This window comes from Anser brachyrhynchus (assembly GCF_964034855.1).
Source record: "Anser brachyrhynchus genome assembly, chromosome: 22".
In the NCBI taxonomy this organism is placed as follows: Eukaryota; Metazoa; Chordata; class Aves; order Anseriformes; family Anatidae; genus Anser; species Anser brachyrhynchus.
This window is the reverse complement of record NC_137715.1, coordinates 2,233,504-2,259,813: the sequence shown is the minus strand read 5'-3', so window position 1 is coordinate 2,259,813 and position 26,310 is coordinate 2,233,504. Positions and strand designations below refer to the sequence as shown.

At 43.1% G+C, this 26,310-nt stretch overlaps 1 protein-coding gene and 1 long non-coding RNA gene across 4 annotated transcripts in view; one reads left to right on the top strand and one right to left on the bottom strand.

Moving 5' to 3' along the window:
* NPEPPS (aminopeptidase puromycin sensitive) overlaps window positions 1-23,942 on the top strand; it is a 36,236-nt gene extending 12,294 nt beyond the window's left edge. For 2 of the 3 annotated variants that reach the window (XM_080564755.1, XM_080564757.1), the window contains exons 3-23: window positions 3,495-3,572; window positions 4,948-5,069; window positions 5,978-6,085; window positions 7,039-7,239; window positions 7,709-7,805; window positions 7,911-7,944; window positions 9,391-9,505; window positions 11,789-11,953; window positions 12,346-12,450; window positions 12,824-12,884; window positions 13,675-13,784; window positions 14,505-14,568; window positions 14,979-15,118; window positions 16,680-16,814; window positions 17,999-18,218; window positions 18,814-18,956; window positions 19,549-19,605; window positions 20,096-20,203; window positions 20,420-20,575; window positions 20,677-20,724; window positions 22,561-23,942. In XM_080564755.1, coding sequence (XP_080420881.1) covers window positions 3,495-3,572; window positions 4,948-5,069; window positions 5,978-6,085; window positions 7,039-7,239; window positions 7,709-7,805; window positions 7,911-7,944; window positions 9,391-9,505; window positions 11,789-11,953; window positions 12,346-12,450; window positions 12,824-12,884; window positions 13,675-13,784; window positions 14,505-14,568; window positions 14,979-15,118; window positions 16,680-16,814; window positions 17,999-18,218; window positions 18,814-18,956; window positions 19,549-19,605; window positions 20,096-20,203; window positions 20,420-20,575; window positions 20,677-20,724; window positions 22,561-22,713 — 2,420 coding nt within the window. In that variant the 3' untranslated portion in view covers window positions 22,714-23,942. Of the gene's footprint in view, window positions 1-3,494; window positions 3,573-4,947; window positions 5,070-5,977; window positions 6,086-7,038; window positions 7,240-7,708; window positions 7,811-7,910; window positions 7,945-9,367; window positions 9,506-11,788; window positions 11,954-12,345; window positions 12,451-12,823; window positions 12,885-13,674; window positions 13,785-14,504; window positions 14,569-14,978; window positions 15,119-16,679; window positions 16,815-17,998; window positions 18,219-18,813; window positions 18,957-19,548; window positions 19,606-20,095; window positions 20,204-20,419; window positions 20,576-20,676; window positions 20,725-22,560 lie in introns of all 3 variants that reach the window. The other variant, XM_080564756.1, reaches the window with a different exon arrangement.
* On the bottom strand, window positions 15,415-18,116 carry LOC308181439. Its single transcript, XR_013941462.1, has 3 exons — window positions 17,978-18,116; window positions 17,795-17,904; window positions 15,415-15,550 (listed from the first exon to the last, which is right to left on the bottom strand). It is a non-coding gene; the product is annotated as an uncharacterized lncRNA (long non-coding RNA).
* Window positions 23,943-26,310: the final 2,368 nt, after the last annotated feature.

Sequence of the window (26,310 nt, the reverse complement as noted above, 5' to 3'; positions counted from 1 at the left end):
GTTTTATTTTTTTTCCTTCATAGGATTGCAGGGACTTGCCTGGATGCTAGTGCTTAAAGCAGTGTGGTTACACCAGAGCCTCAGCTGATTTTTAAAAATGACAACGAAAGATCCCTAGCGCTTATCAGAAGCTAAGCAGTGTGGCCCAAGTGCATCTAAGCAATGCATCCCCGTGGCCTGGGATCACTGCTGTTCCACCCCAGTGTGACATGCTCTAAAACCGTGCTGCTGCGGGAAGGGGCGACGAGGCTTGTCCTTCTGTTGGCATTAACGTTCCTTCTGCAGAACAGCCACGTGGGTGAGGAATCTGCTCTGCCTGAAAACTGCCTCTACAAGGAGGAAGGGAAAAAGGAAAAAGGCAGCCTGGAGACAGATCACCTTCCTGATCGTGGTGGTTGCGTGAGTGCCAGCGTAAGGAAGGGAACGGGGACATGCAGCTGGGGCCAGGTGGGGAACGTGAGAGTGCTGTCCCTGCCTGCAGCAGGCTGGGTTTGTTAAGCCAGTTGTGAAACCTTTCTTTGCTGTAGAAAACCCCGTTTTCATCCTTTCTTCTGGAGAGGAACTTGATGTGACACAGAAATTTTAATGGTAGGTTATTTAAAGAGCTCTGGGCTGCGCTGGCATAGTTTGGGAATATCAGATAGGTGAGAATATTTCTGGCTCCTGTAAAGGATTTTACAACCACTAGTTTGAGACCTGCGGAAAGATGTGACAGCACTTGAGAGTGTTCTCAGGAACGGCACCGGCATAGTTCAGCGCTAATGCAGAAGGATAGCATATGACACGTCAGCGTGTAGATGCTTTAAGCTAAAGTGTTTAATTTGCAGGTAGAGTAGGCAAAGAGAGAACGCAGCACCATCACAGCAGCTCAGCTGATGAGTACAAGTTCATTAAGCCACCATACCTTCCATTACCAGTGACGGGGGGGCTGCTTGGGGGGAAACAAACCTGCCTGTGTAGGGCAACATTTTTTACAGTCAGCTTGATTTCTGATATTTATAATTCCATCATTTCCACTTGGCTTTGTCTTCGCTTTGTAATACATGTACATTTGACTTTGGTTAAAACCTTTGGCTAGGATCCACGTTTATAAGTATGTAATACAGAAATTGGAATCATTAATTGATGTATCCGTCTAGTTACCATGAGATTTCAGGAAGTACTTTGTAGGACTGTAATTCGTTTAAAATGCTGTTGTAAAACTTGATACTTAGTGCCCTGAGTTAGGGAGAGCTGCTAGGTCTGCTCTTTATTCATTTTTTCCAAAAGCATTGAGCACCAGCAGCTTTTTATTTTCTCATGCAACTTGGTCCAGACTGTGCAGTAATGTGCTAGTGATTAACTTGCAACCTTGCAGTGCCAAACTCTCCGGAGTTAGTAGGCTGCCAAAATTGTGTTGTTCTCTTCAGGAGCTTTTGTATTCAACAGTGTTAGGAATTCAGACGGCCTTTTACTGCAATTACATCTTTGTTATAAGCAGTTCTCTCAAACTACAGAAAGTATCGCTGATGGTTTTCTACGGTTCTTTCGCTGTGGATTAAATTAGCGCTGAATAGTCGGTGTATCTTTGAACCTTTTGTTTATATTCTACAGTTTTAGAGCACAGCATCTCCCAGGAAATGGTTGCTTCCAGCCTGTTGGAGCTGTAACTTGTTTAGTTGTCATTTGACCTTCGAGCAGCTGGGATCTAGCACTATGAAATGAGGGGGGGAAGCCCTCTGCAGCTTGCAGTGTGTGTTAATGCGGCTTCTCAGGCTGGTGGAGGGGGGGAGCTAAAGGTCTTCACCTTCATCTTGTGCTCACGTTTACCTGTCGTTCCTATGGCTTTCCAGTGCCGGTGAGAAAGGTCTTAAAGTAGTGGAGCTACAGATTCAGCTCCGCTTATGAGGACTTTGTGTTCAGGAGGGGAGGAGGGAGAAGTTTGATATTCATTGTCAATGTTTGGCGGAAGATCTGCGTAATGCGTGTTGTTCCCGACTTCAGTTTCCATGGGTTATAACCATGGTCCCGAAATCCCGGTATTGTTTGTCTTTGGTATCAGATTGCTTCTGGTAGAAGTTGTAAAGAGATACAGACGTTTTGGGGTTGCCCTAAGTACTTGGAGGGAAGTGTTTCCACCTTCTTGCACTGAGCTGTCTCAGGAGGTACTCAGGCTTGCTGGCATTTTGATGGCCGAGGCACGTATTCAGTGTAAATGATGTGTCCCATCCCACTTAGAGCTGATTTAAATCTTGCAACTTCTCAGTACAGACTGTTAGTCTAGAGTTCTCAGTCCTGTACAGATATTTTTCTCTTGAATTTGTGTCTGTACTGTATGTCTTTAGAGCCAGAAGTGTTTTATTGCAAGTATTTGTATTAAGCACCCTACAAGGGTGCGTTGCTGTGTCTGAGATTACCCAGCTCGTTAGTCCAAGGCACTGATGTGTGGTAGAAAGCATTGTTCTTCCTACTAAGCTGTTTTGATTCAGGTTTGTGTCTTTAAGGACAGCTAGTCATTGCAGTGGTTAAGTGTTGGTGGTTAAGTGTCGGGTGATGAAGATAGCAGGGCTTTGCGCAGCAAGACCCTCTGCAGCTATTTTAGGTTTCTGGTTGAAGGAGCCTGGTTGTGCATCACTTGGGACGCAGCGATGGCACTCGGTGAGTTAGGAAGGTGGGAGCAACACGAGGTATTCTCTCTTGGCTCTGCTATCCCTACGCTGCAGGACAGTTTAATTTCTGTATAATGATTCCCTCCCCCAGCTACCCAGCTTGGCCTCATAGTTCAGATGTTTGCATCTACAAATAGATCCAAATGCTGTGTAAATGCCGTACTGCTTAATATTTCAGTTGATTTTGGATGCCCTTGCTGAATGGTATACAAGCTCCAAGGTAGGTCCTTGGTTCTGAAGACAATTTTTAAATAAAACCAACATTGAGTTTTTCTTAGTGGTTAAAACCAAACGAAAACACCTTGCTGTGGCTATTGGTGTGCTTTTCAAACTGAGACCCACAAATTACTTAAATCGTGAGTGTCCTGTTCAGAATAATTAGCGAGAATCCTGCCGCAGGGCTGTAGTGGTTGTTTGCAGCTTTCTTGGTGTCGTGCAGGACGCTGCTCTTAGCGCCAGCTGACAATCGGGCAGCACAGATTTCAGCACTCACGCAGCAGCAGGCGTCCCTCTGCCAGGTAGGAGGCAGCGCTGTGAAGGCGGTACGTGCCTCAGGGGTGGACAGAGCGTGGAGGTGGTGGTTTGAGGCTGTGGCTTTGTGCTCTGAAGTAAATGTGCTAAATTTAGTTGTCTGAAGCAAGGTAACATGAGGTACAACTCCAGCAATGGCTGGCGTTTCTTTGGCTGCTTGAAATTATCATTCTGGATTATTCAAAATCTCCTTTGATTTGGCCACTAACTGCAGCATGTTGTTGGGTTCAGCTGATTCAGTTCGTTTTAAGCGCTCAGGAGTTACCAAAACACCCCTGGGTGTTATTTCAAACAAAGTCTGTTTCTCTCTTTCAGAGGTACACGCCACAGGGTTCAACTATCAAAATGAGGATGAGAAGGTTACCCTCTCCTTTCCCAGTACCCTTCAGAAAGGTAAGAGGTATTCAGGTGCTCTTGGCTTTTGACCACGTATTTAAGGAGTATTTAAGGCCCTGAGAAGCTGGGGCCGTAGCTCTGTCTTCCCTTCAGTCACTGGCTGGGAGCACGGTGCTCCCTCGGGGCTCTGCCCACTGTAAGTCAGCAGGAGGCTGAAAGAGGGGCACTCTTAAATATTGGTTGTAAAAGTAGATTGAAGTTCATTCTGAAAGGATTTTAAAGTCGGGCTTCCCTTTTCTAGTACAAATAATGTGTTTCAAGTAAGTGTCATAAAAAATTGCTGTTCTTCTGTCTGCCTAGGAAGCGCTTTGCTTATATTTGACTACTCAGTGCATGGGTAGCACCAGAATGGGCAGTGCAGGATAGCTCCTGACATAGGAAATCTTTCCTGCAAGGTTCCTTTGATATTAAAATCATTAAGACTAATGGGAAATGGAGGTGATAAAATCACTTTGACCGTGGGTCTCTGGAATTGAAGAGGTTGTTTCGTTAGTGGCGGCGCTTGCTTCTAACACCTGAAGTGACTCTATTTGCCTGCTCCTGGGCGTTAGGCTCACGAGCTATTTATGTCACATACTGATGATCTGTTCTCCTCTTACTGAGAAAGAGCTAATCTGAATTACCGCAGTGTGTTCCTAGGCATGAATGCACTAAATCTTTTGAAAGTACTGGTTTTTGCTCTACAGAGTTTGTGGACTGAAACTTAGCTCCTCAGTTTGAATAAAGCAGTTTTAGTTAATCTTTTCAAATACAAATGTAAAGATTCTAGGGTGATAAAACGTTAATGTTTCATTCTGCGTGATATTGGCATGCTGCCTTTCTGGTCAAGATCAGGTTTCCCCTTTTACGCTGAGACATCGAGGGCAGAATAAATCCTGAGACTAATTGACTTAGAAGCTTGAAGGCAGCCAGTGCTCCACTTTGGCCTTCGCAGTAGATTTCAGAGGATGCTATTACCACTTAGTAGCTATCCGATATTTTTTGCAAACTTTACTCGGAGGTAAGAGTTGCAGGATCAGAGTTTTCAAGTGGCTTAAAGTAGGTGTCTCCTGGTTGCTGTGTTGTATGTAGAGGATGAGAATGAGCACTGCAGGAACCTCACAGGAATTTAACCGTCAAGTGCCAAAACACCATGATAGGGCTGGCTTTGCCTGCATTGTGATGTTTAGCTCTGCTGCAGCTTATTTTTACGTAAGGAGGGTGAAGGGTTTGAGGGAGGCTGGCAAAAAAGTCATGGGTGGAGATGAGTTAAGGAACATCTTACTGCAGAGGGGCAGTGGGCCAGCTGAGCAGCCTGGCCTGCAGGTCCAGACCAAATAAATGCGCTGTTTGGCACGTGCAAATAACAATGTCCCATCTGTTTCTGTTTCAGGGACAGGAACGCTAAAGATAGACTTTGTAGGGGAGCTGAATGATAAAATGAAAGGTTTTTACCGAAGTAAATATACTACCCCTACTGGAGACACACGCTATGCTGCTGTCACTCAGTTTGAGGTACGGGCTATATTTTTGTTTTCAGAGAATGTCATCCTTAGTATAGGATTTGTTCTTAAAAGCAGCAAAGGCCTCGTTTCCTAGCTTTAGCTCTACCCTCTGGGCAAACTTCAAAAATCCATTTTTTGCTTCCTGCCCTGAGTGTGGATGGATAACACTAAAGGTATCCTTTACATTGTGTCTTGAAGGTCAGTACATTCTGGGTCTGGCAACTTCCCCAGCCAGGGATCACGCTGATGTGTGATGCGTTGTATATATAAAATAGATGTTTTTAAACATTGCATCTATTTATTTAGAAGTGGTCAAACACTTCTCTATAACTTGCCTTTGTGAAATATATTAATTTTTAATAGAACATTCAGATTTAATCTCAGCATCTTAATGACATCCAAAAATGTGAGCCAGATAATGCCTCAAACGTTATGTAAACCCTGGTCATAATGACAGAATTTTATACCATATTGTAATTTCATCTGCCTGGTTACATAAAAACTCAGAGTACTTACCTAATACAAATGGAACATCTATTGGGTGCAGTATAGTGATAGAATATAAATAGGTGGTCTTGTGTGCACTGTCTGTGAACGCCTGGGTGCCCTCTCTGCTTTCACATGACTGAGCTTTGCTCCTGTCATGACTCTGCTAAATTTTACTCAGACTGTAGAATTCCATCAGAGCGCAAAGAGCATTAAAAAAAATAAAAAATAATAATAAAAAAAAGGAAATAAGCTATCACAGTAACAAAACGCTCTAATGCAGGGGTCAAGGGGTATCAGTGAGGACACTCTACACCAGTGACTAGCCATCAAACATCCAACTTCTTGCCTGTAAAATATGCTGAATTTTTGTGCGTTCTTACTGCAACAGTATCTCGTGATTTATTTGGTTAATGTTCTTGTTTTCTTCAGGCTACTGATGCTCGCAGAGCTTTCCCTTGCTGGGATGAGCCTGCTATTAAGGCAACATTTGATATTTCATTGGTGGTTCCTAAAGACAGAGTAGCTTTGTCAAATATGGTAAGTTCTTAATGCACAAGCAAACTGTATTTTAAATAAAGCTATAATAAAGGCAGCTGACTGTTTGAAAGGTAATAATATGTTTTGGGACTTAGGAATATAGTCTATCTTGCTAGCTATTACTAAGCAGCTCTAAATTGAGATAACTCTTAAAAAGATATTGTTATTTCAGATGCTAACACAGAATCGAAACAGACCGTGCAAACCACAGCGGTGTGTGTTTCTTTTTAAAAAAAAGTCGTAGCATATGTCAGGCCACGTGCTGCTTGATTAAGAGTGACTGAAAAAAAAAAAAGCCTTTGCATGTTTATATAGCTGCTATAACTTGAGATAAATAAGCATGTTTTCTGCCCTAGAGAATTTCTGAGCAGAACTAGGGTAAAATGTGCAAGTAAAAGTACTTCTGTCACAAATACAAGTGGGCATTTTCAGGCTGCTATTTTAAATAGGGTACAAATATTTCTGGAAAAGAGCAAGTGAGTTTTAAAGTGGATTTAAAAATATATATGTATTTAAGTTCTAGTAACACTAACCTTCATAGTTACCTGTAAAGTCTAGTTTTGCCCACTGACCATGTGGTTACAGGTTTTTTTTTGGTATTTTAGTAAAAGTCTTGTGCCTTATTTGGAATTGGGTAATATCCGCGTTGGAGAACAGCAGCTGATAACTTGCATGTTCAGCTGCCTTTCCAGTAATAGAATATAATGTGTCTGTGTGTGTGTGTGTGTATATATATATATATATATATATGTATGTATATATAATAAAAGCACACCCCCGTATATGATGGGGCTTTTTGTAGCTAGGCAGGGACCTATGGTATGGTCTGTATTTTATAATCAGAGATCTTTCATGTTAAATGCGTGACTCTTAATGATGCAATAGTTAGTCGAATGTGTTGCATAATGCAGTTTCAGTGCCATGAGACTAACCGATTCTCTTTCGTGTTGAAGAACGTCATTGACCGCAAGCCGTACCCGGATGATGAAAATCTGGTGGAGGTGAAGTTTGCTCGCACCCCTATAATGTCGACATACCTGGTGGCATTTGTGGTGGGCGAATACGACTTCGTAGAGACCAGGTCCCTGGATGGCGTCTTAGTGCGTGTTTACACTCCCGTTGGCAAAGCAGAACAAGGAAAGTTTGCATTGGAGGTAAATGTGCTCAGGGTGATTTCGTTACTGCTGTCGCGACCTCCGACAGGCTGGACGTACCTCTCTCCTCTGCTCGGTCACGTAAATGTGCCCAAAGCTTGTGGGGGTGTTTTTCACTTTAATAGCTCAGGGAGACTGGCCTCGATGTTAAACAAAATTTCACTTGTGGACAAACTCGTGTCTTTAATGACAAAAGTATGCATTTTACTTGAGTTGTTTTGATTCAATAGTGTAGACTTTCATCCGCAGACAAGGAGAAGTGCTGACGGGTTGGCTGCAGCCTGGGAGGAGAAGGGAAGGGGAGTCTTCCAAACCGCCGTGCTCTGGAAGCTGGGAATTCAGCTTCTGGAGGAAAGCTTGTGTCTGCTGTTTTCTTAGGCTACTTTCAGCCGTAAAGAAATTTTCAAGTTACACCAATTGTTCCAAGTTCACATAATATTTACTAAGTTTCCCCTCTTATCTCTTACAGGTTGCTGCTAAAACTCTGCCTTTTTATAAGGACTACTTCAATGTTCCTTACCCTCTTCCTAAAATTGATCTCATAGCTATTGCAGATTTTGCTGCTGGTAAAGTAACTCACTTTATTGATGAACTGTATTTTATTTGAATTATAAACATTTAGGAAGAGGTGTGTATCAATATCAATAAACCTTTGTATTTATTTTATAAAGGTGCCATGGAGAACTGGGGCCTTGTTACTTATAGGTATGCTGTTAAAATACTGTCTTTCCCCCTCTTTGTTCACTAATTCTTGGAAGTAACTGGATTAGTTTTAGGGAGCTGCTATCATCCCAAATAAGACTGAGTAAATACCTCCAGATCTTGCTTCAGTTTGGATAATTTTGACTTCTGCATAAGCGTGCATTATTATACTAATCTTAGGAAGGCAAGATTGAGCTAGCTATATGACTACTGTCCAAGGGTGTGAGGATTTTTAACTGTCTGGCAGCACTGCCTGTTCCACAAGAGAATTTTCTTGGCTGCTTTTTTTCCCCATAAAAGTTATGTACTTACTGACACAGCTGGAAGGGTTTCTTACTTTATGTTGTAGGCAAGTTGGTAAATTTAGCAACCACATTATAATCATGTAAATCAAAAATACTAACTTGCCTTCCTTTTCAGTTTTTTATGTTCATCTGATCAAGTTTTTGTACCTTTGCTCGATACTCTTACATTATCTGTGCTCATTGCTAGACTGATTTTCTTTCATTTTGTGCAAGATTGGACTTGCAAGCTTTGGACTTAAATCTGAAATCATTTTAATTTCTTCTGCTAAACTGTTGATTTGGCCTCAAAAAAACTGTAATGGAAATTTGAACCTAGGTTTAAAATCAGCTTCTTGTTGCAATTTGGATGAAACCTGATACTTTATTCCCTGTGGGGAAAAAAAAATATTTGTCTTGAATGAGCAGAATTTTTGGAACCCTTTCTTAATTTTGCTGTTAAATTTTCCCCCCCTTGCACTCGGCTTGGCACGCTTGCTTTATCCCTTTGGGGACAGGAGGTCGGCATAATCCGCAGGCACCACGTCTGTTTTGAGGTGCCCGTTTTTCCCCTCTGAGTCGCAGCGGTCCAGAATCCTTTTTCTGGCTGACCCACCGTGTCCTGACCGCGACGGGGGTGTTGATAGCGCGAGGCCGTGTGCCTGACCTAGGGAGCACGTGCGTGTGTGTGCTGTGCGTGGAGAATCCCGTGCACCTGCAGCGGCGTGTGTAACACAGCCGGCCGTGCACTTGGAAGGGCTGGAGTTCCTCTGGGGCTGCGGGAGGCAGAGGAGGTTTGCTGTGCATACAGCTTGCAGTGCAAAGGGAGTTACAGTTAAGGTGAGATTTGCCCTCTCCTCCCCAAATCCCCCCTTCCTAGATTACGTAGGTGAGCTATTGCATAAATAAAGGGTAAACTTTCTTGTTCCTGCTTGGGTTTTTGCATTTGTCTTCTTGCATGCCGTGAGGAACTATTGCTCCAAAGCATTCCAATAACCATGGAATTTAACAAAACAATTTTGTGTCTAAACTGAAATAGCTCTTGTTTTTTCCAGTTGTACTGATCACTTTTTAGCTCGCTTAGGTAATTTAACCTACTTGTGATTGTGTTTTTTTTTCTCTAGGCATGTAGCCACTCTGTTCAGTTATCTCTCTCTTTTAAATACAGGGAGACTGCGTTGCTCATTGACCCCAAAAATTCCTGTTCTTCATCTCGCCAGTGGGTTGCTCTGGTTGTAGGACATGAACTTGCTCATCAGTGGTTTGGAAACCTTGTGACTATGGTACCTAACAGTTACAAGTTCTTCTAGTTTTCTTTGAAACGTGCTTCATATCATGTGCTATTTAAAGTGTCCCTTAATAACACCTTGGGCATGTTATGTTATTTTTTTAAATTTATAACTAGTGCTTTATTATCACTCTCTTCTTCACCGCTGTGTTCTTTAAAAGTATTTTTAGACTTTCTCTGTGTGAAACGTTGTTCAGTTGTTTGAATACTGTTCTAGTTAGAGTTGTGCCGGTGTTCCATGCAAATGATTTTGGCTAGTCAGATTACTCAGAGGCAATAATCCAGTTTTCCTTTCAGGTAGGAATGATTCACTCATCAGGCTTTCATACCAAGGCATATCTGTGCCAGCTCAGCGTTGCAAATCACTCTAGTCCACTAGCTGAGAAGGTGCTCAGTAGTAACTTACGTGAATTGTTTCAGGTATATGGGAAGCCAGCTGTCTGAATGGTTTGATGTTTAAGTCATTTTAGTGGGAACAGAAGCATTATCTGAGGCAGCAAGACTGAAATCTGTAAATAAACTCCATTTAGTGCTAAAAACTGAAAGCTGTATCTGTCAGAGTTTCTGCTGTTAACAAATAGCGTCAGCTTACTCTGTTAATTAGATCTGACCCTCCTTATCCCCAAACCCCACAAACAGATGCTTGAATCCAAATATTTCACAGGTTAGGAAGCTTCTTGTGTCGCTAGAAACCAGCGTGTTTGGCAAAAAAAGAACATCGCCTCTGGAGCCCCAGATCTGCATTGTTCTGGCTTTCAGGCTGCTTAAATGAAGTGTGAGTGGGTGGAAGAAAACCACCAATATAAATATTAACGCTCAGCAGAGGTTCTCAAACTTCTTCACAGTGCTGTGCCTCTTAAAATCTAGTCAGCTGTGTTCTTCTTGTTTGTGATAGCACAGGTAACTTCCATGTGAGAGCAATGCAGAGCAATTTCTCTTCTGTGGTGTAGCCGTGAAAAGTGAAAACAGATTTCAGTGTTACTTCAAAGTTTCTGGAAAGTCAGCTCTTTCTCCTCTTATAACCTGAGATGATTGCACCAGCCTCAGCATCACTGGTTTAGTTTGCCAGTACCAGGTCTTACAGGGCAGCACAATGTACCAATTCTTCTGTAGCAAATATAAATGAGATCAAAATACTTTCAGGGGAAGAAGTCGATTCTTGAGCAATTAGGTTGCAAGTGAGATGAGGGAGAAAAATGGGAGTGAAAAGATTTAGATGTCCAAACATCGCTTGAGAATCTGTTTTGCTGTTGCAGTAATCCTTTGGCACCAACCTTTGTATTAGAACCTTGTCCAGGAAATGGATGCAGTCAGAAATGTAAAAGAAAATGAGGTAGTCTTCGCTCTTAAAATAAAGCTGGGCTTATCTGCGTAGAGTTCCAGTAACAGCTTTCCTTACTGAAATTCCACTCTCCCTGGGGTAAAAGTCTCGTTCATCGTAGAAGCAGTAGTGCTTTGTAGAACAGCTTACTGGGTTGATGCTACGTCCTGTTTAGTTTATTTACTTAAGGGTCCATATCGTCATAGCCGCGCTCTTCTCAATTAAGCAGCACGCTTAGGTTTATACGATGGTAAGTGTGGTTATGAAAAGGGTGTTTTCGTCCTTGCTATCCATAGCTTGTTTCCTTATCTCTTCTGCTTCAGTTACATATCAGAAATGAAGGGAAAAAATTAAATGTCAATGTAACATTCACATTTTAAACGAAGCCCATCCTTGGCTGGGTGAAACCACTTTTAGCTATTCAGTAGATTTCAGGTTTCCATAGTCTGGAACACTTCTGGACTCCAGGTTTTCTACTGTATGTAAGTACATTCATTAGCAACAAATAAAAAATAGTTTTCTGCAGCTGATCTTATTCATTTTGAAGAAGACACTGTTGTGTTGCCCACAGTTCTGCTGCTTTGTGGAACCGTGGCCTTGCATATCACTGACTCAGCTTCCTAACCTAGATAACATTCGTAGCAGTCATTCATGACAGTTCCCTCAGTGGCTCTGCTCTGACCTCTAGTCTAGTCTGGGAATTTCACTTGTACCTGATGCAGTTCTCCATGCAGAATTCCTAGAGCTTCAGACAGGGGAAGACTCTGCTAATCACTGTTCTTGGGTTGCAGACTTCTTTATAGGGAGGAATTCGTGTTTACATCTATTACCTTTTTCTGATTTGTGCTACACTAGGCTGTTAACAGCTTACCTTTTCTGCAAACCTCTTGTTGATTAAGTGATGTTCCTGGAATTTTGTTGTTAATTTTATTTTATTTTGCCTTCTCATCTTTCCAGGAATGGTGGACCCATCTCTGGCTGAATGAAGGATTTGCCTCCTGGATTGAGTACCTATGTGTAGATCACTGCTTCCCAGAGTACGATATCTGGACTCAATTTGTTTCTGCTGATTACACACGAGCTCAAGAGCTTGATGCCTTAGACAACAGCCATCCTATTGAAGTAAGATTTTTTCTTTGTTCTAGTCATCCGCCTTTTTTCTTGTCAGCCGGATGCGAGTTTTTTTTTCTCTTGAGAAAAGAGAACTGTGCAGTCATTCATAATGCAAAGGAAAATCTGAAGTTGCATTTACGCTTTGTGGCTTTTCCTTTGTTAGAACTAGTATTTCAAAAGTGAGGTTTGAGGGTTTGACGATGGCTTCTTCAGGAGTGTTCCTCCTCTACTGACTTGAAATGGCAAAGTGGGTGCAGAGATTCCACTAAGGCAATTTGGGGATGGATATATGTGTGCTTTCTTCAAAGAGAAAAGTCAGCTCCTTAAGCAATAAAACAAGCAAAATCAAAATCTTGTGGCAATTAAAATTTTCTCACTGTTAATTACCCTATTTACCGCAGGTTAGTGTTGGCCATCCATCCGAAGTGGATGAAATATTCGATGCTATTTCTTACAGCAAGGGAGCGTCTGTAATCCGAATGCTACATGACTACATCGGTGATGAGGTAAAAAGATTGTTGTCAAAAACCTAAGCATAGGTTGCCAAATCTTTTTACAGTAAAAAAAAACCTTTCTACTATTAAATTTATGTATTTTATATTTTGAAGGATTTTCTCCAGTGTGGTTTCTGGGCTGTATTTGAACTTAGCTAGGAGAAATAAGATAGTTTTATTTCTGTATTTTCCCCACTATTTCAATACTAAAAGTTGGCTAACAAAAATGTTTTAAGGTACTCTTTCTAGTAGCATAGTTTAGGTCGGAGTTAGATGTGCATACTGATCCTACGATTGTTTGGTTGATTCTTGAATATAAATGCAGTGCGGAGGGAGGTAGGGACGACATTCTGGTGCCATTACCTATTCAATTGTGTGTTCCCAGGACTTTCGGAAAGGAATGAATTTATATTTAACAAAGTTCCTGCAGAAGAATGCAGCTACAGGTAACTGATGATTATTATATGCTTAAGAAAACTGATTTCTGGAGACAAAATTTTTCTTGCTAAATTGATGGATTCTTACAAAGGTGGTTTTCCAACTGAGATAACTGAAATGCAAGGAAGTATTTGGCTTGTTTTTTATACACTGTGTCACCTACACAGCCAGAATTCAGCATCCTGTAGGGGTTCTGTATCTCAGGAGTGTGTGGATGAGGTAATCTGAAGGACCTGCATTTACCATTGACAAGCATATCTGTGTGATAATTTAATTTAGAAGTAGAGTATGGTGGTTTGCCATGTAAGCCTTTTGCAAGCTTCCTTTTGCAGTATTGATTGCGTGTATGATTGAACAGTTCAAAGTCTGATCTAACATCTCACAGTGCTTTCTTTACTTAGACCTTTTTTGTGCATCGGTCACAAATGCGGAGGTGGAACATCGTGCTCTGTCAGCCTTTAACAGCCCATGTTGTTCAGTTGGCTCTTTGGCATAGTATGTGAACAACCTGAGGAAAAGATGCTTCTGTTTATCATTTTGAATATACAGTGTGTATTGATTACATTTTGTAGTTGTAATGGAGTTTTCTTCCTCCCTCTCCTCACCTGTGAATGTTTTAAACGATTTCCTTTTTCTTGCCCATCGTCAGTTACAATTTGACAAAAAGGCAGTCAAAAACACGAAGGGCAAACTGGAGTAAAAACGTAGCCTCCCACCCTCCAGTGCCTGTGTGGTGTCTGTAGTCATGTCTGACACGTCAGGGCTCTGGGGGACCTCAGTCAGACTTTTCTTCTGCAGAGGACCTCTGGGAAAGCCTGGAAAAAGCTAGTGGTAAACCTATTGCTGCTGTGATGAATACATGGACCAAACAAATGGGATTTCCGCTCATTTATGTGGAAGCTGAACAGGTAAATTGTATAGCAATTCCCCATAAATAACTCTGTTTTTCAGTACTTCAGATCAAATATTTTGCGTTTAGCTGTGTTTAAGATCAAATTCGGTAGTATCCAATCAAATAATAATAATAATAATAATCTTTGACCAGGAGACATCACAGTGAATTGCTCTGTGTAGTGACAGAGCTGTTTCTAAAGGGAGGGGAGAGCAGCTCACTTGAGGAACCCAGTGGAAAGTGATAATGGAGTTTATCCACAAGCGCTCTGGATCACGTGCTGGGAGTTTGCTGACATCGCCCGTTTGCTCTTTGTGTGTGAAAAGGGGGGAGGAAGGGAATATTTGACTTAGGTCCCCTTGCAGCACAGTTTGCTTCTCACTCCAGTTTGATTATGCTTACTCTACAAGATTGCAGACTGAGGATTAGTGGCTAAAAACTGAGGTCAGACAAAAGTCTGACAAAAAAAAAAATCAGTGGAGGGTTAGGGGTATGTATGTTTTAACAATAACAGTGATTAATAAACTGGAATGAATTCTTGTGGTTAGTTTCTATTTGTGGAGGAGAATGAAAGTTACTCCAAGTTTAAAAGTGCACAGAAATAAAGAGCGATATACAGAAGCTGAGATTAGATGCGCTGGTAATTCCTTTCTCCTTTTGTTACATGAATATTGAAATAAGTTGCAACTCTTTTGAAATCTTTTTTTTTTTTTTAATTATTATATTTTATTTTTAGCAAGAAGAGGACAAAGTGTTGAAGTTAGTCCAGAAGAAATTCTGTGCCAGTGGACCATATACTGGTAAGATGAGTGCTAGGAGCAGGCGCGGAGTGTTTGGATGCTTTTGATGAATGCCTGAAACTGATGTCCAGTTTAAGGTCAATGCTGCTATCTGAGGAGCTCTGTAAGCTGCTGGTTTTATAGTCGTGAATAAATAAAAATGCCTCATATGGAAGTCAGCTCTGTTTTTAAGATACAAATTCTGCCTACCTCCTCTGCTTATGGAAATTAAAGTGTTTGGCTTCAAAGGTGATTTAGATTTTTGGCTTTGGAGTCTAGAACTGCTCTTTTCCTTCAGGTTTTTGTTAATTTAAATTTAAGCAGACTTACTTAAACTGCTGCTGAAACTTGTTTGAGCATCAGGCAGGTTTCTCAGTGTTTGCATACCTTTCTTCCTTAGGCCTTTTCGTTTTTTTGGTTTCCTCTTTTAGGGGAGGATTTTCCTATGTGGATGGTCCCCATAAGTATTTGTACAAGTGATGACCCCACCTGTGCCAAAATGCAAATATTGATGGACAAACCAGAGCTGACCTTGGTTTTGAAAGATGTTAAACCAGACCAGTGGGTGAAGGTGAGTTGTCACAACGGAAGAGAACATATTCCTAGCAATAAGCTGGATTGTCACTGTAATGTGCCCCTGCATTTCAATTTCCTCTTCTCTTTTTTTCCTTGCAATCTTGTATTTCTTGTGGAGGGCCTTTCTGTGTTGCTGTTGGATATTGGCTGCTCTCTGTAATGCTTGCTTAGTGTGGTCCTTTCTCTCTTGGAAGTTTTGCTTCCAAGAGTAGTCCAGACGATGTAAACCGGAACGTTTTAGGAGTGCAAGCCCAGAAAAACAGAGCACCGTTAAGTAGAGGCAACTTTTGATTTGAAATGTGGTGGCTTTTTCAGTATCCTATGGCAACCACAGTTTAGTTCAAGTCCGTCCTGAGCAAAAATAGTCCTGTTTATCTTTCATTAAGTGTGAAGGTTTTCAATGGGCTATTACCAGGCGAGTACAAATCTGCAAGTGAAAAAATTCACTGTTGAGATCTGTTGCAGACACCAGTCAGAAACAGAATTTAAAAACTGAAAGACAGCAGCTGACTGGGATTATTGCCATATGAACTAATGAGGTTGAAGAATAATTGTTTCTAAGCTGGAGCTGTACTCCGAGAGGTGACTCCATGAAATAACAGTAAGGGTTAGTTTCTTTTTCATTCTAAATCAAACCTTTCCATTTAACTAACAGGAATATTGCAGCTGTCAGACCTGTGTATTCCCTTGTATCACCATATCTATCTGCTTCACCCTGGTGATAGAGGGACATGTAATGAACAACCCCGAAACCCACCTGTCCAAACAAGACCGAAGATTGCTACTGCTGCCTGAGAAGGCAACAGTTTGGCTCAGTCCAAGGTGAATTTGTAGGACTGCTGCCTGCAAGGGTTGTCAGCCTGACGTTTTTAGTTAGTGCCATTGTCCTGAGGACTGGCAATTGGACTGACCAAAATTGTAGCACCAGCAAAAAGGGGGGTGACTTCCTGATGAGCTCAGCAATGTTTCTGGTTTATGTCTGGTACGGTTGTTCAACCAACCAAAATGTTTGACTGCCTACACTGAAATACCAGCAGGTGGTAGCATGTAATCCATCAAACTTGCTGACCACGACTTGCTTTTATGCAGGGCAGAGGTACTTGTTCTCCTTTCTTAACTTTGATAGAGAACCATTTTCTTGAATTGAGCAAGTTGAGAGTGAGGTTACAAAAGTTAAGACTCTAGCACCAGCAGTCCCCTGCATTTTATCTTCCCAGTACATGACTACCCTTACTTCAGTTAGGGGTTACCCGTAGAAGTTTCTCTTCTCTCCTTGCTCCTAGCCTCTGTTTCCTCATGACAGCTCCCTCTCATCTTCTGTCTCTCTTAGAGAGCAATCCTTATTTAAAATTTTAGCGTGCCCTCCCCCCCACCCCCACCCCTCCCTTTATTTTAAAATTTGGTTTAAATGACTGACTGACTTCTCTGAACTGCAGTACTTTGAGAAACGTCTCATGGTACAAAAACAAAACAAACAAAACACACACACAAACACCAAAACACCATTTCATTTTTGTTCCTTACTTCTAATTTTTTACTCTTTTGGTACATTTCAGTTAAACCTTGGAACAGTAGGGTTTTACCGTACCCAGTATAGCCCTGACATGCTGGAGAACTTAATACCAGCGATCAAAGACCTCTCCCTACCCCCTGTGGACAGACTTGGCCTGCAGAATGATCTTTTCTCTCTGGTAAGCAACCTTTGCTATTCTGTCTAATAATGAGAGCTATAGTAGCTGCAGAAAGCAGTGCTTGTCAGTCTCCATTTCTGGAGGCAAAGCGCCTTTGGGATTACCGCATACATTTAACTATTAATTAGCTCAACAAGTTCTAACTTGTATTACAAGACTTAAATCCTGTGGAAGCAGTCTGTCTATAACTCCCATTTTATCTGTAGGGATGTATTATTTTATAGTCTTATAAAATTAATTATTTTGAGAACTTGCTTTCTTTTAACTCCTAAAAATAAGGATATTTATAAATATATAGGATATAAAGGATAATAATAAGGATATAAAATAAAGATATTTTAATTACCCCCTCAAAGACTTTATCCAAGACTTTATCAGCACCATGCGTTTTACCCAGTAGGGCTTGTTAAAGCTGGAGGAGGTGGCTGTTGGGGATTCCTACTGTTTAAAAGCAAGTTATTACCCCAAAAGCAGATGGTACTAGCTCTGAACAATTAACAACTGTACTATGTATTTCGAATTGCACTTTCTTATTCTTGCTGGTTAGCAAATATATATATGGAAGCTTTAAAAATGTGTTTTTGATACCCTGTCTCTCTAACTTGGAGATGCTCGCTGTAGGTATCATCAACTGTACTGAGCACAGAAGTGTTTTCATGATGCTCTGAATCATTTTGCTGGCAGAGGTGGAAAGGCAGTACTACTTGTGCTGTTTCACGAGTAGCAAGAAACAAAAATGATTTCTGCAGTTTTACACTCTCGATTTCATGAAGAACAAAAATGAAGCCTCTAAATCTTCACAGTTTTTAGTTAAAATAAGATTTTGGTGGGTGTAGTATCTGGCTGAGAATAACTCTGTAGGTTTGTTACCTCTTGCCAGCATTGGCTGCAGTTTTGTTAAGTCACTTAATCTTGCTGTCTGCTTCCTGTTTGCAAAATGTGCTTATAATTACATAGCTGTCTCCTTGTGAAGTGCTTACCTGTGTGTGAGAAGCATGGTGTGCCCTGAGCAGACAGCTAAGGTACTCTGACCAGTGTCAGCTCACCTTGGCAGAACCTCACAGGAGAATTGGTGTGCAGGCTGTGCAAACTGAACAGAAAAGACTGTTAAATAAGGCAATGAGCTATTAAACATCTTAATTCTCTTTGGAAGTAAAACTAACCTGTGTCTTTTCCTCTCCCAGGCCCGAGCTGGAATCATTAGCACTGTAGAGGTTCTAAAAGTCATGGAAGCTTTTGTCAATGAGCCCAATTACACCGTGTGGAGCGATCTCAGCTGTAACCTGGAGATTCTCTCAACTCTCTTATCCCACACAGACTTCTATGAGGAAATCCAGGTGTTCGTGAAAGATGTATTCTCACCGATAGGGGAGAGACTGGGATGGGACCCCAAACCTGGAGAGGGTAGGAAAACTTACACTGTGAGATCCAATGGTGGTTTTGAAATGCTTCTGTGTAACTAAGCCATCGAGACTTTGGGAAGGGCAGAAAAGGAAGGAAGAGGAAGGTCTGAAGTAGGCATTTGGGGGTATTTTTATACTTAAACAGCCAAACCCCAAAACAATCCTCTTTTTCTCAAGTGCAAGCTAAAATAGTGAAACTTTTCCCTACCTGGTCACTGATTGAGTGAAAATTCTCTGCTTGTCAGACTATAGGGATGGGAAGCCACATACATGCATGCTTACTTGTCGTAGTTAGTTCTGTTGTAGACTCAAATGGTTATTACTACCAGCCTAGCTCAGATTACAGGCATAGCCTGTTGTATTTGCTCCAGAATTTTCTGCTCCTGACCCTCTTGCCGTAGGAAAATCAATGCATTCTTCCATTGGCACCAATGAGAGTGGGAAAAGTCCTAGTTTCTTTAGGTATCCCCAAGCATGTGGAAGGATTATTATACAGCTCTGCCCTGATCAGTCTACATGGAATTAAAGAATTACATTCATTAATTTAATTGCTGAATTGTCTCCAAATAATTGTATTTTATCCTGCTACTCATTAGGTCATCTTGACGCCCTTCTCAGAGGTCTGGTCTTGGGCAAACTAGGAAAAGCTGGGCACAAGGCAACATTAGAAGAAGCCAGACGCCGATTTAAGGACCATGTGGAAGGAAAACAAGTTCTCTCAGCTGATCTGAGGAGTCCTGTAGGTTATCATAAATTTTGATTCCCATGTTTTGCGCACATTTACTGATGCAGAACTGTGGTCTCTAGGTGGTGTTGATTTTGGGGGCTGGGAGACTGTTCAAGTGCAGTGCTGAACCTGAGCTGACTTCTATTCATTTTCATTTGTTTATGACCACCTTACATCCTCCAGTTTTAAAAGCAATGTGGGAAATTGTGCAGGGATCCTTGAAGAGCACTACAGGTGTCAACTTGGCCTCACTGAGCACAAAGTCCAGCTGTGGTGGACATGGATTGGGTATATATGAAGTACTTGCTAGCTATTGCATGGTACAAAGATTCCTTGTTCTGTTGTTTTGCTGTAGTTGAAATTACCCAAATTATGCTGCAACTGAGGAGGAGGCCAAGCAGTTGATGAGTCTTTAAAATTCAGTGTTAAAACGAAAGGTGTTGGTGCAGGTATCTTCCAGATCTGTTCGCCTGTCAGAAATCTAGCCTAAATACGTAGAAACTGATAGTTGTTGTAGAGCCCTTTCATCCCTTCTATCAGCTTTGCTTTGCATTTCTAAAAGCGTGATTTGTGAGGGACTTCCCTTGTTTATGCTCTCTCTTAGGTATATGTAACAATTTTGAAGCATGGAGATAGTACTACTTTAGACACCATGCTAAAGGTGAGTGCACACCCTTTTGTTAACACTGCCAGCTTATGCAATGAAAAGCTAAATATTCTACCCCACAAGTTCGTCTTAAGACGTAGTTTATCTGCAGACAGGCCCAGTTGGATGTTTTACAGATGATGTGAACGCTAGGACTCGATTGCAGTTTTCCTTGGTCCTTGTGTAGCGTGAAATTGCCACCTAGTGGATTGTTGCATCTCATTTTAGGATTATTTTTCATTGCTCAGAGGCACGGTTCTACTTGACCTTATATAAACGGCAGTGAAGATCAGTTTATTACTATTGGTACTTTCTGCTGATGGATGTGTAATGAGGTCTGTAATGTAGATAGCTGCAGGATTATTCACGAACATCTTCCATTTGTCCACGTACTACGGTTGAAGACTAATCTGGAAGCTGTAGTGTATACAGCAACTTCAGTAGTGCTAGGTGAGAGGAAGTCATTTAATACCATGCGCTAACATTGTTCGCTCTGCCTTTGAAGCTTCACAAGCAAGCAGACATGCAGGAGGAGAAGAACCGAATTGAGCGAGTTCTTGGCGCCATCTCCCAACCAGAACTGATTCAAAAAGTTCTCACCTTTGCACTTTCAGTAAGTTATTGGAAAAACCTGTTTCCTTACATAGAACACTGTACTCATGTAATGAAGAGAAGGAAGAATAGTTTCAGCAATTAAGTCTGATTTGTATCTTAAAGTTTGTGGGGAAAAAAAAACACTATCCTGGATCTTCAATGTAGAAATGTATAAAGCCAACATGCTGTATTTGTTGGAACAATATTGAGTATTTGTCCCCATTCTCCCCTTCAGGAAGAGGTACGTCCCCAGGACACAGTATCTGTTATTGGTGGAGTAGCTGGAGGCAGCAAGCAGGGGAGAAAAGCTGCTTGGAAATTTGTAAGGGACAACTGGGAGGAACTTTATAATCGATACCAAGGTGGATTCTTGATATCCCGACTAATAAAGGTATGTGTGGCTATGAGGAAAGTCCTGTTCGTATAGCAGACCAAAACTAAGTTATATCTGAAATGTTAACTGCCTACCCTTGGTTGTTTTTTTTCCTTCAGCTAACAGTGGATGGATTTGCAAATGATAAAATGGCCGCAGAAGTTAAGGTAAGAATTTTACTTAAATAGATCATTAACTTCATCTGTGACAGATGTGGCATGCTCTGGACTGTAAGCACCTAATGGAAGAGCCATGAGTTCCGTGTGCTTTTTGGTTTTGAACTGAACAGAAGCTCTGCCTCTGACTCTATTGACTGTTGTGTACTCCCTGAATCGTATTGCTTTCGTTTGAGTTACTCTATTGAAATGTCTTAAATTAGCATCTTCACAGACTAATATGCAACTTTTAATGATTCATATTTCATTAGTCTTACTCATTTAAATTTTTATAAAATGCAGCAGAGTTTGTGGCATGGGTTTTGAGACTCCTTGAAAGATAGCCTTTAAAGATAACTGTGGTAAATTCCATAGTTGTTACTGCTTCTGTAGTAAGCCGAGGCTTACACCACCACTTTGTTCCTCCTCAGACTGACACGGCGCATGTTGTGCTGACTGCAGTAGCACACGGTGGCTCTTAGAGGAATTAACGTGTTAAAAATTAGCTAAATTCCATATTGTAATTCCAAGTTTTGTCGTCATTTGTGCTGTGTATGAAGAGCAAGGCTTTGACACAAGACAGACTCACGTGTCTGCAGAAAGCCTGTCGTGAAGTTGGTGGCCCAAGGTGATGTGATGTCACTCATGGACTCGAGCATCCCCTCAGACTTGGGAGCGTAGGCACTGGTCTTGGTAGCATTTTGAGGATGTGTGGGAGTTTTATTTGTTCTTTGCCTGCAGTTTTACAGGGGCTCCTTCTTGGAAGAGAAAACTTAAAAATGTGGCCCTTGATTATCACTTTGCCATTAGGAAAATGTTCAGGAAGAATTCATGTTTCAAAGATATTCTGAGCCACAAGCTTTGTCTGTCTTTTGTCATCTAGTGATCCCTTCCCTTAGAAAAGATTTAGTAGCACAAGTGATTTTACAGGGAAACCTTGCACTATAATTCATTTTGTTCTTAAAAAACACTTCGCAAAACATTTACCAGAGCAACTTTCCATAACTAAATCATAACTAGTTTCCAAGAGAACTTCCTGAGACATGGTATACCTAGGTTTTTTTTGCTGGAATGCTTACTGTGCCCGAGTCTCCGTGTCACCCTGTGGCGTACGTTAGTGTAAGGGGATCTGCTAGACACAGGGAAGGTATGCTGAAGCGGAGATGAAGGATGACTCCCTGCTGTGCCAGCTTATTCCACCCTTTAACCAGTTGCACAGTGCAGAGTCACAGAAGCCTCTGGTGCACTTTCTTCAGCCCGAGCTATTTGCAGGTGATCGATGCTGTTGATTCTGGAGGAAGAAACCTGAGAACATCCAGCAAAACTCTGAGAGCTGCTGGTGCCTGGAGGTCACAATGCAGTTTGGACAGAGGCCTCCTTCAGTCCTGAGAAATCTGATCTCTAGACAAATGCTTTTGCAAAATGGCCTGAGGCTTCAGTTAGTGTCTTCTTCCAAGTGTCCAGAAATACACACTTGATTTGCTGCTCATTTGTTGCCTCCCAATGAGGGACTGAAATCATCATTCAAGTGCCGCTTGCTGTCCCCGGCAGCGAGGTCAGGACAGACAGGAGGCAGCGTTTGGGCTGGTTTGTAGAAATGCTGCCGTGGCTTTCCTCTAGCAGAGAGATGGAAGCATTTTGCTGTTCCCGGTCTGTACCTGGGATTATTGTCTTGCAAACTCAGCAAGCGCTCTGCAGATTTTTCAGTCTATGAAGCTGGTGGGAGCAGATACGAGCACAGAGAAGCGTAGTTTGTTTCTGTACAAACCAGGGAATCTGGGGACTTAAAATATAACCTTGTCTGTGGCTGTTTACACCCTTATGGACGGTTGTGTGCTTTTTGTACAGGCCTTCTTTGAGAGCCACCCAGCTCCATCGGCAGAACGCACTGTCCAGCAGTGCTGTGAAAATATTCTGCTGAATGCAGCTTGGCTGAAGCGGGACGCCGAGAACATCCACCAATATTTTCTGCAGCGCAAGGCCCCCCCAGCCATGGTGTGAATCTGTGCATGCCACTGCTGCAGTCCTGCTGCCTCATCGCGGGGAGAGGGAGGAGCTACCCAACAGCTGATTCATATGCCAAGAATTCGGAGTCTTTTTCTCAAACGGATGGGGATTGGACAATGAATGTAGTTAACTGGTTCCTGCTCACACTCCAGAATTAAATTCTATTAAAATTATCAGCAATTCAACAAAAAGAGAAAAAAGAAAAAAAGAAATCTGTAAATATGATAGTAATAAAATAGAGCATAACAAAACTGTGAAACTTCCTCAAGCCTTGTCAGTGGTTAAAATATTTAACGCCCTCCCCCTCCTGACACCCTTATTGACAGATGTTCTGTTTTTTACACCCTCCCCCAGCCCTCCCCCCAAAAAGAAGAAACCAGCGGTTTCTAGGTCAGTGGAATTTTGTGGAGAGCCTGGGGCAGCAACGGGGCAATGCCTCTGAGGGCGTTGTGTGGAACAGGTCCCTCGGCAGGGCAGGTGGCTGGCGTGACGGAGGGTCTGCGCGTCATTCTGTGCGAGGTTCTGGGGAGATGTTCCCGCAGTCCCCCCCAATCCAAGGAGTAGGTTTCCCTCCCTTTTGTGTTACCTCTCAGCAAAAAGAAAAATGTTCTGTCGCTCTTCGGTTTTCTCCTCGGTTTCACTCGCTGATGTCCTTCTTAGAGATAATGGAGTTGTAAGGAAACATCTTTCATAGCCACATTAAATAAGAGAACGATTCATGCAATATTTTTTTTTCCTTACTAAATTGCACCCTCAAAATGCATGCAAATGAGGAGATAAGTACTGTGTGACTGGTTCTCCTGGCTGCTGTTAGGGCAGGGCTCTTCTCTTCAAGACACCGTTACTTGTCTAAAAGATCCAGCTTGTTCAATCTCCTCATGGCCGTAGCAACACTAGCTTTTCGTTCCTTTCTGTGATGTTGATGGTAATTTGATTCAGAAGCCTTAAATTAGTGATGACTGGCGTGATGATGAAGTCTAAGCTGTGTGCCATCATTTACTTCACAAAGCAGCGTGGTCTACTAACCAGGCACAACACCCTCTAATACAAAGGTTGAGCTCCATTTTTTTTTCTTTAACAGGAATTCGTATTTGGTGTGGCTTAACTGTATTTCAGAAGGTCATCAGACTAACTGTCAGACTGCTTCCCTGAAACATTTTTGTGCTATTGTTTAAAAAAAAAAAAATAAAACAGTTGGCGTTAATAAAAATGTCAATGTGAAATTCCTGTCCTCCCCTCGTGTTCTGTTTGAAGCCTGGGAGCGTCGCAGCTTTCCAGGGACGTAAATCGGAGGCGGCAGCAGTGCTCACCTGCCGACGGCATCTTTAGCAGCCCGAGGAAGCCCTGGTCTCGGCCCTTTCCTCTCCTGCTCTCAGCGCTAGGTCTTAGGGCAGCTGAAGGAGCGCGACAGCAAGGAGATCTGTGTGACCTTGACAAAGGTTGTACCTGAGCGCTCAGGAACTAGCCGGGACGGAATTTGTGAAGGTAAAAGGTGGAAAAGCAAAAAGTAAATTAGCAAATTTGTACAAAATGCCTGAAAAGCTGAGGGGGCGTGCAACCAGGTTTGGGCAGAGGCTGCTGACGGAACCAGGGTGAGCCCGGGCAGGCGCCGCAGCGCTCCGGAGCGGTACCGCGGTGGCCGGGATCCCCAGGGCTAGCGTGGCTACGTGGCCAGAGCCAGCCCGGGATCCTTTTTGTCCTGAGTCACTTCTGCTAAGTTTACTGATGGTTTTTCCAGCTGTCAGCACTGCGGCGCCAATACAATTTCAGAAGAGTAAGCTGGTTTCTCTTCTGCTTCTTGCACATTGACAAAATAACATGCAAAGCTGTGATTCTGGCATGACTGGTGATGTATGAGAGAAGTACTGCGGCTGCGAGTTGAGGTGGTTTTGTTTTGACTTTAAACAATGCAAATGACATGCAAGCAGTTGAAGGAAAGTGACAAAAATAACGAGCTTGTGGTCAGTGAGCAAACTGAATGGTCTCGGACAACTGCCTGGGCCTCGTCTCTTCTGCGTGCAAAGAAAGTAATTTTAGTTTTCATGGAAGTAAGTCTGGGATTTGTCCACTTAGATGAAATGTTGTATAAGAACGTCTTATAAGAAACAGGAAATGTTTCTTCACTAGAGACAAACTGAGGGACAGGGTCAGCACAAGAATAGCAAGAGGCATTGAGGATGAGGAAAGCGATGGAAGCAGCAGAGCTGCAGCTGCAGCAAACGCGATGACGAGCGAGGGCATTGCCCCTACGAATGAACTGCGTTCCCCGGGGCTGTTCGGGGCGCGGTGTCCCGGCACACGGCCGGGGTACCCACCTACATGGAAACTGGCTTTGAACAAGGGCCCCGCTGTACCTACTCAAGTTAGACGTGTTTAAAGAAATTGATGCATTCTTTCTCCACTCTTGGACACTTCCGCTAATTTCTGCGTCAATTTTGTGACACAATTGTCTCACATTATGTGACACAACGTCAATATTGGTCTGACCGCGCGTGGATGGATGCAGCCGGTTGTGAGTTGGGTTTTGTCTGGGGAGCTGCCTGCCAGCCCTGCCAACGCTGCCCTCTGGCATTTCGTTTTCATTGCTCCACTGCCAGCCTCCTCCTTGGGCTGATGGCATGGGCTCATTAACCTTTCTTTTACAGGGACCCAAACTGGGAAAGAAAAACGAGGCTCTTTCAAGTCTGAACACCCTTGGAACATTCTACCTAAGCCAGGAAGGCCAGGTGAGTGCCTGTGCTCAGCCTTGTGTAAGTCGCTGATCTCTGCCGGCTGCCCAAACTGGATTTCGTCACCCGTCCGGTAGGAAAACGCATCCCGCGTGTCCAGCACGTAAAGCAGCCTCGGGGCTGCTCCAGCCGAGTGAGCGAACGCTCAGATCTGCCACGCTGCTGCAGCTCAGCACCGGGGATGCCGAGTGCGAGGCCGCCTTCGATGCCGCCGCTGCGGACGGGCTGCGCCTGCTGCGTGTGGCGTCCCCCCCGCGCTGCCACCTTCGTGTCCACCTCCTGCTGGGGGCCTGCGCTGGCCTCCCGCACCCGGCGCCATTCGGCTCCGTTTGATTTGCAGGAGCTCCCCAGAGGTTCCCGTGGCGCTCCAGGCTCTGGGTACGCGCCCATCACAGACCATTCCCGTCCCTCGAGGTTTCTCGGTGTAGGATTTTCTGAGAAACCTGAAGGCACCGGAGGGAACCTGCCCACCCGGCCCTGGTTCTGGTGGTGCCACCCGTGGAGGCGCCGGCACCGTCCCGGCAGCTGTTCCGAGGGCAGCACGTCGCAGCAGTTCTCTCCTGGTGGCTGCAGGCACTTCATGGGAGTGGGGGCTGACACAGAATCCCAGAACCATCCAGGTTGGAAGAGACCCCCGAGATCACCCCGTCCAACCTCTGACCTAACGCTACCAAGTCCTCCACTAAACCGCATCACCGAGCTCTACGTCTGAACGTCTTTTAACCACCTCCAGGGGTGGTGCCTCAGCCACTTCCCTGGGCAGCCCATCCCAGCGCCTAACGACCCTTTCGGTAAAGTTCTTCCCAATATCCAACCTAAACCTCCCCTGGCGCAGCTCCAGCCCATTCCCCCTCGTCCTGTC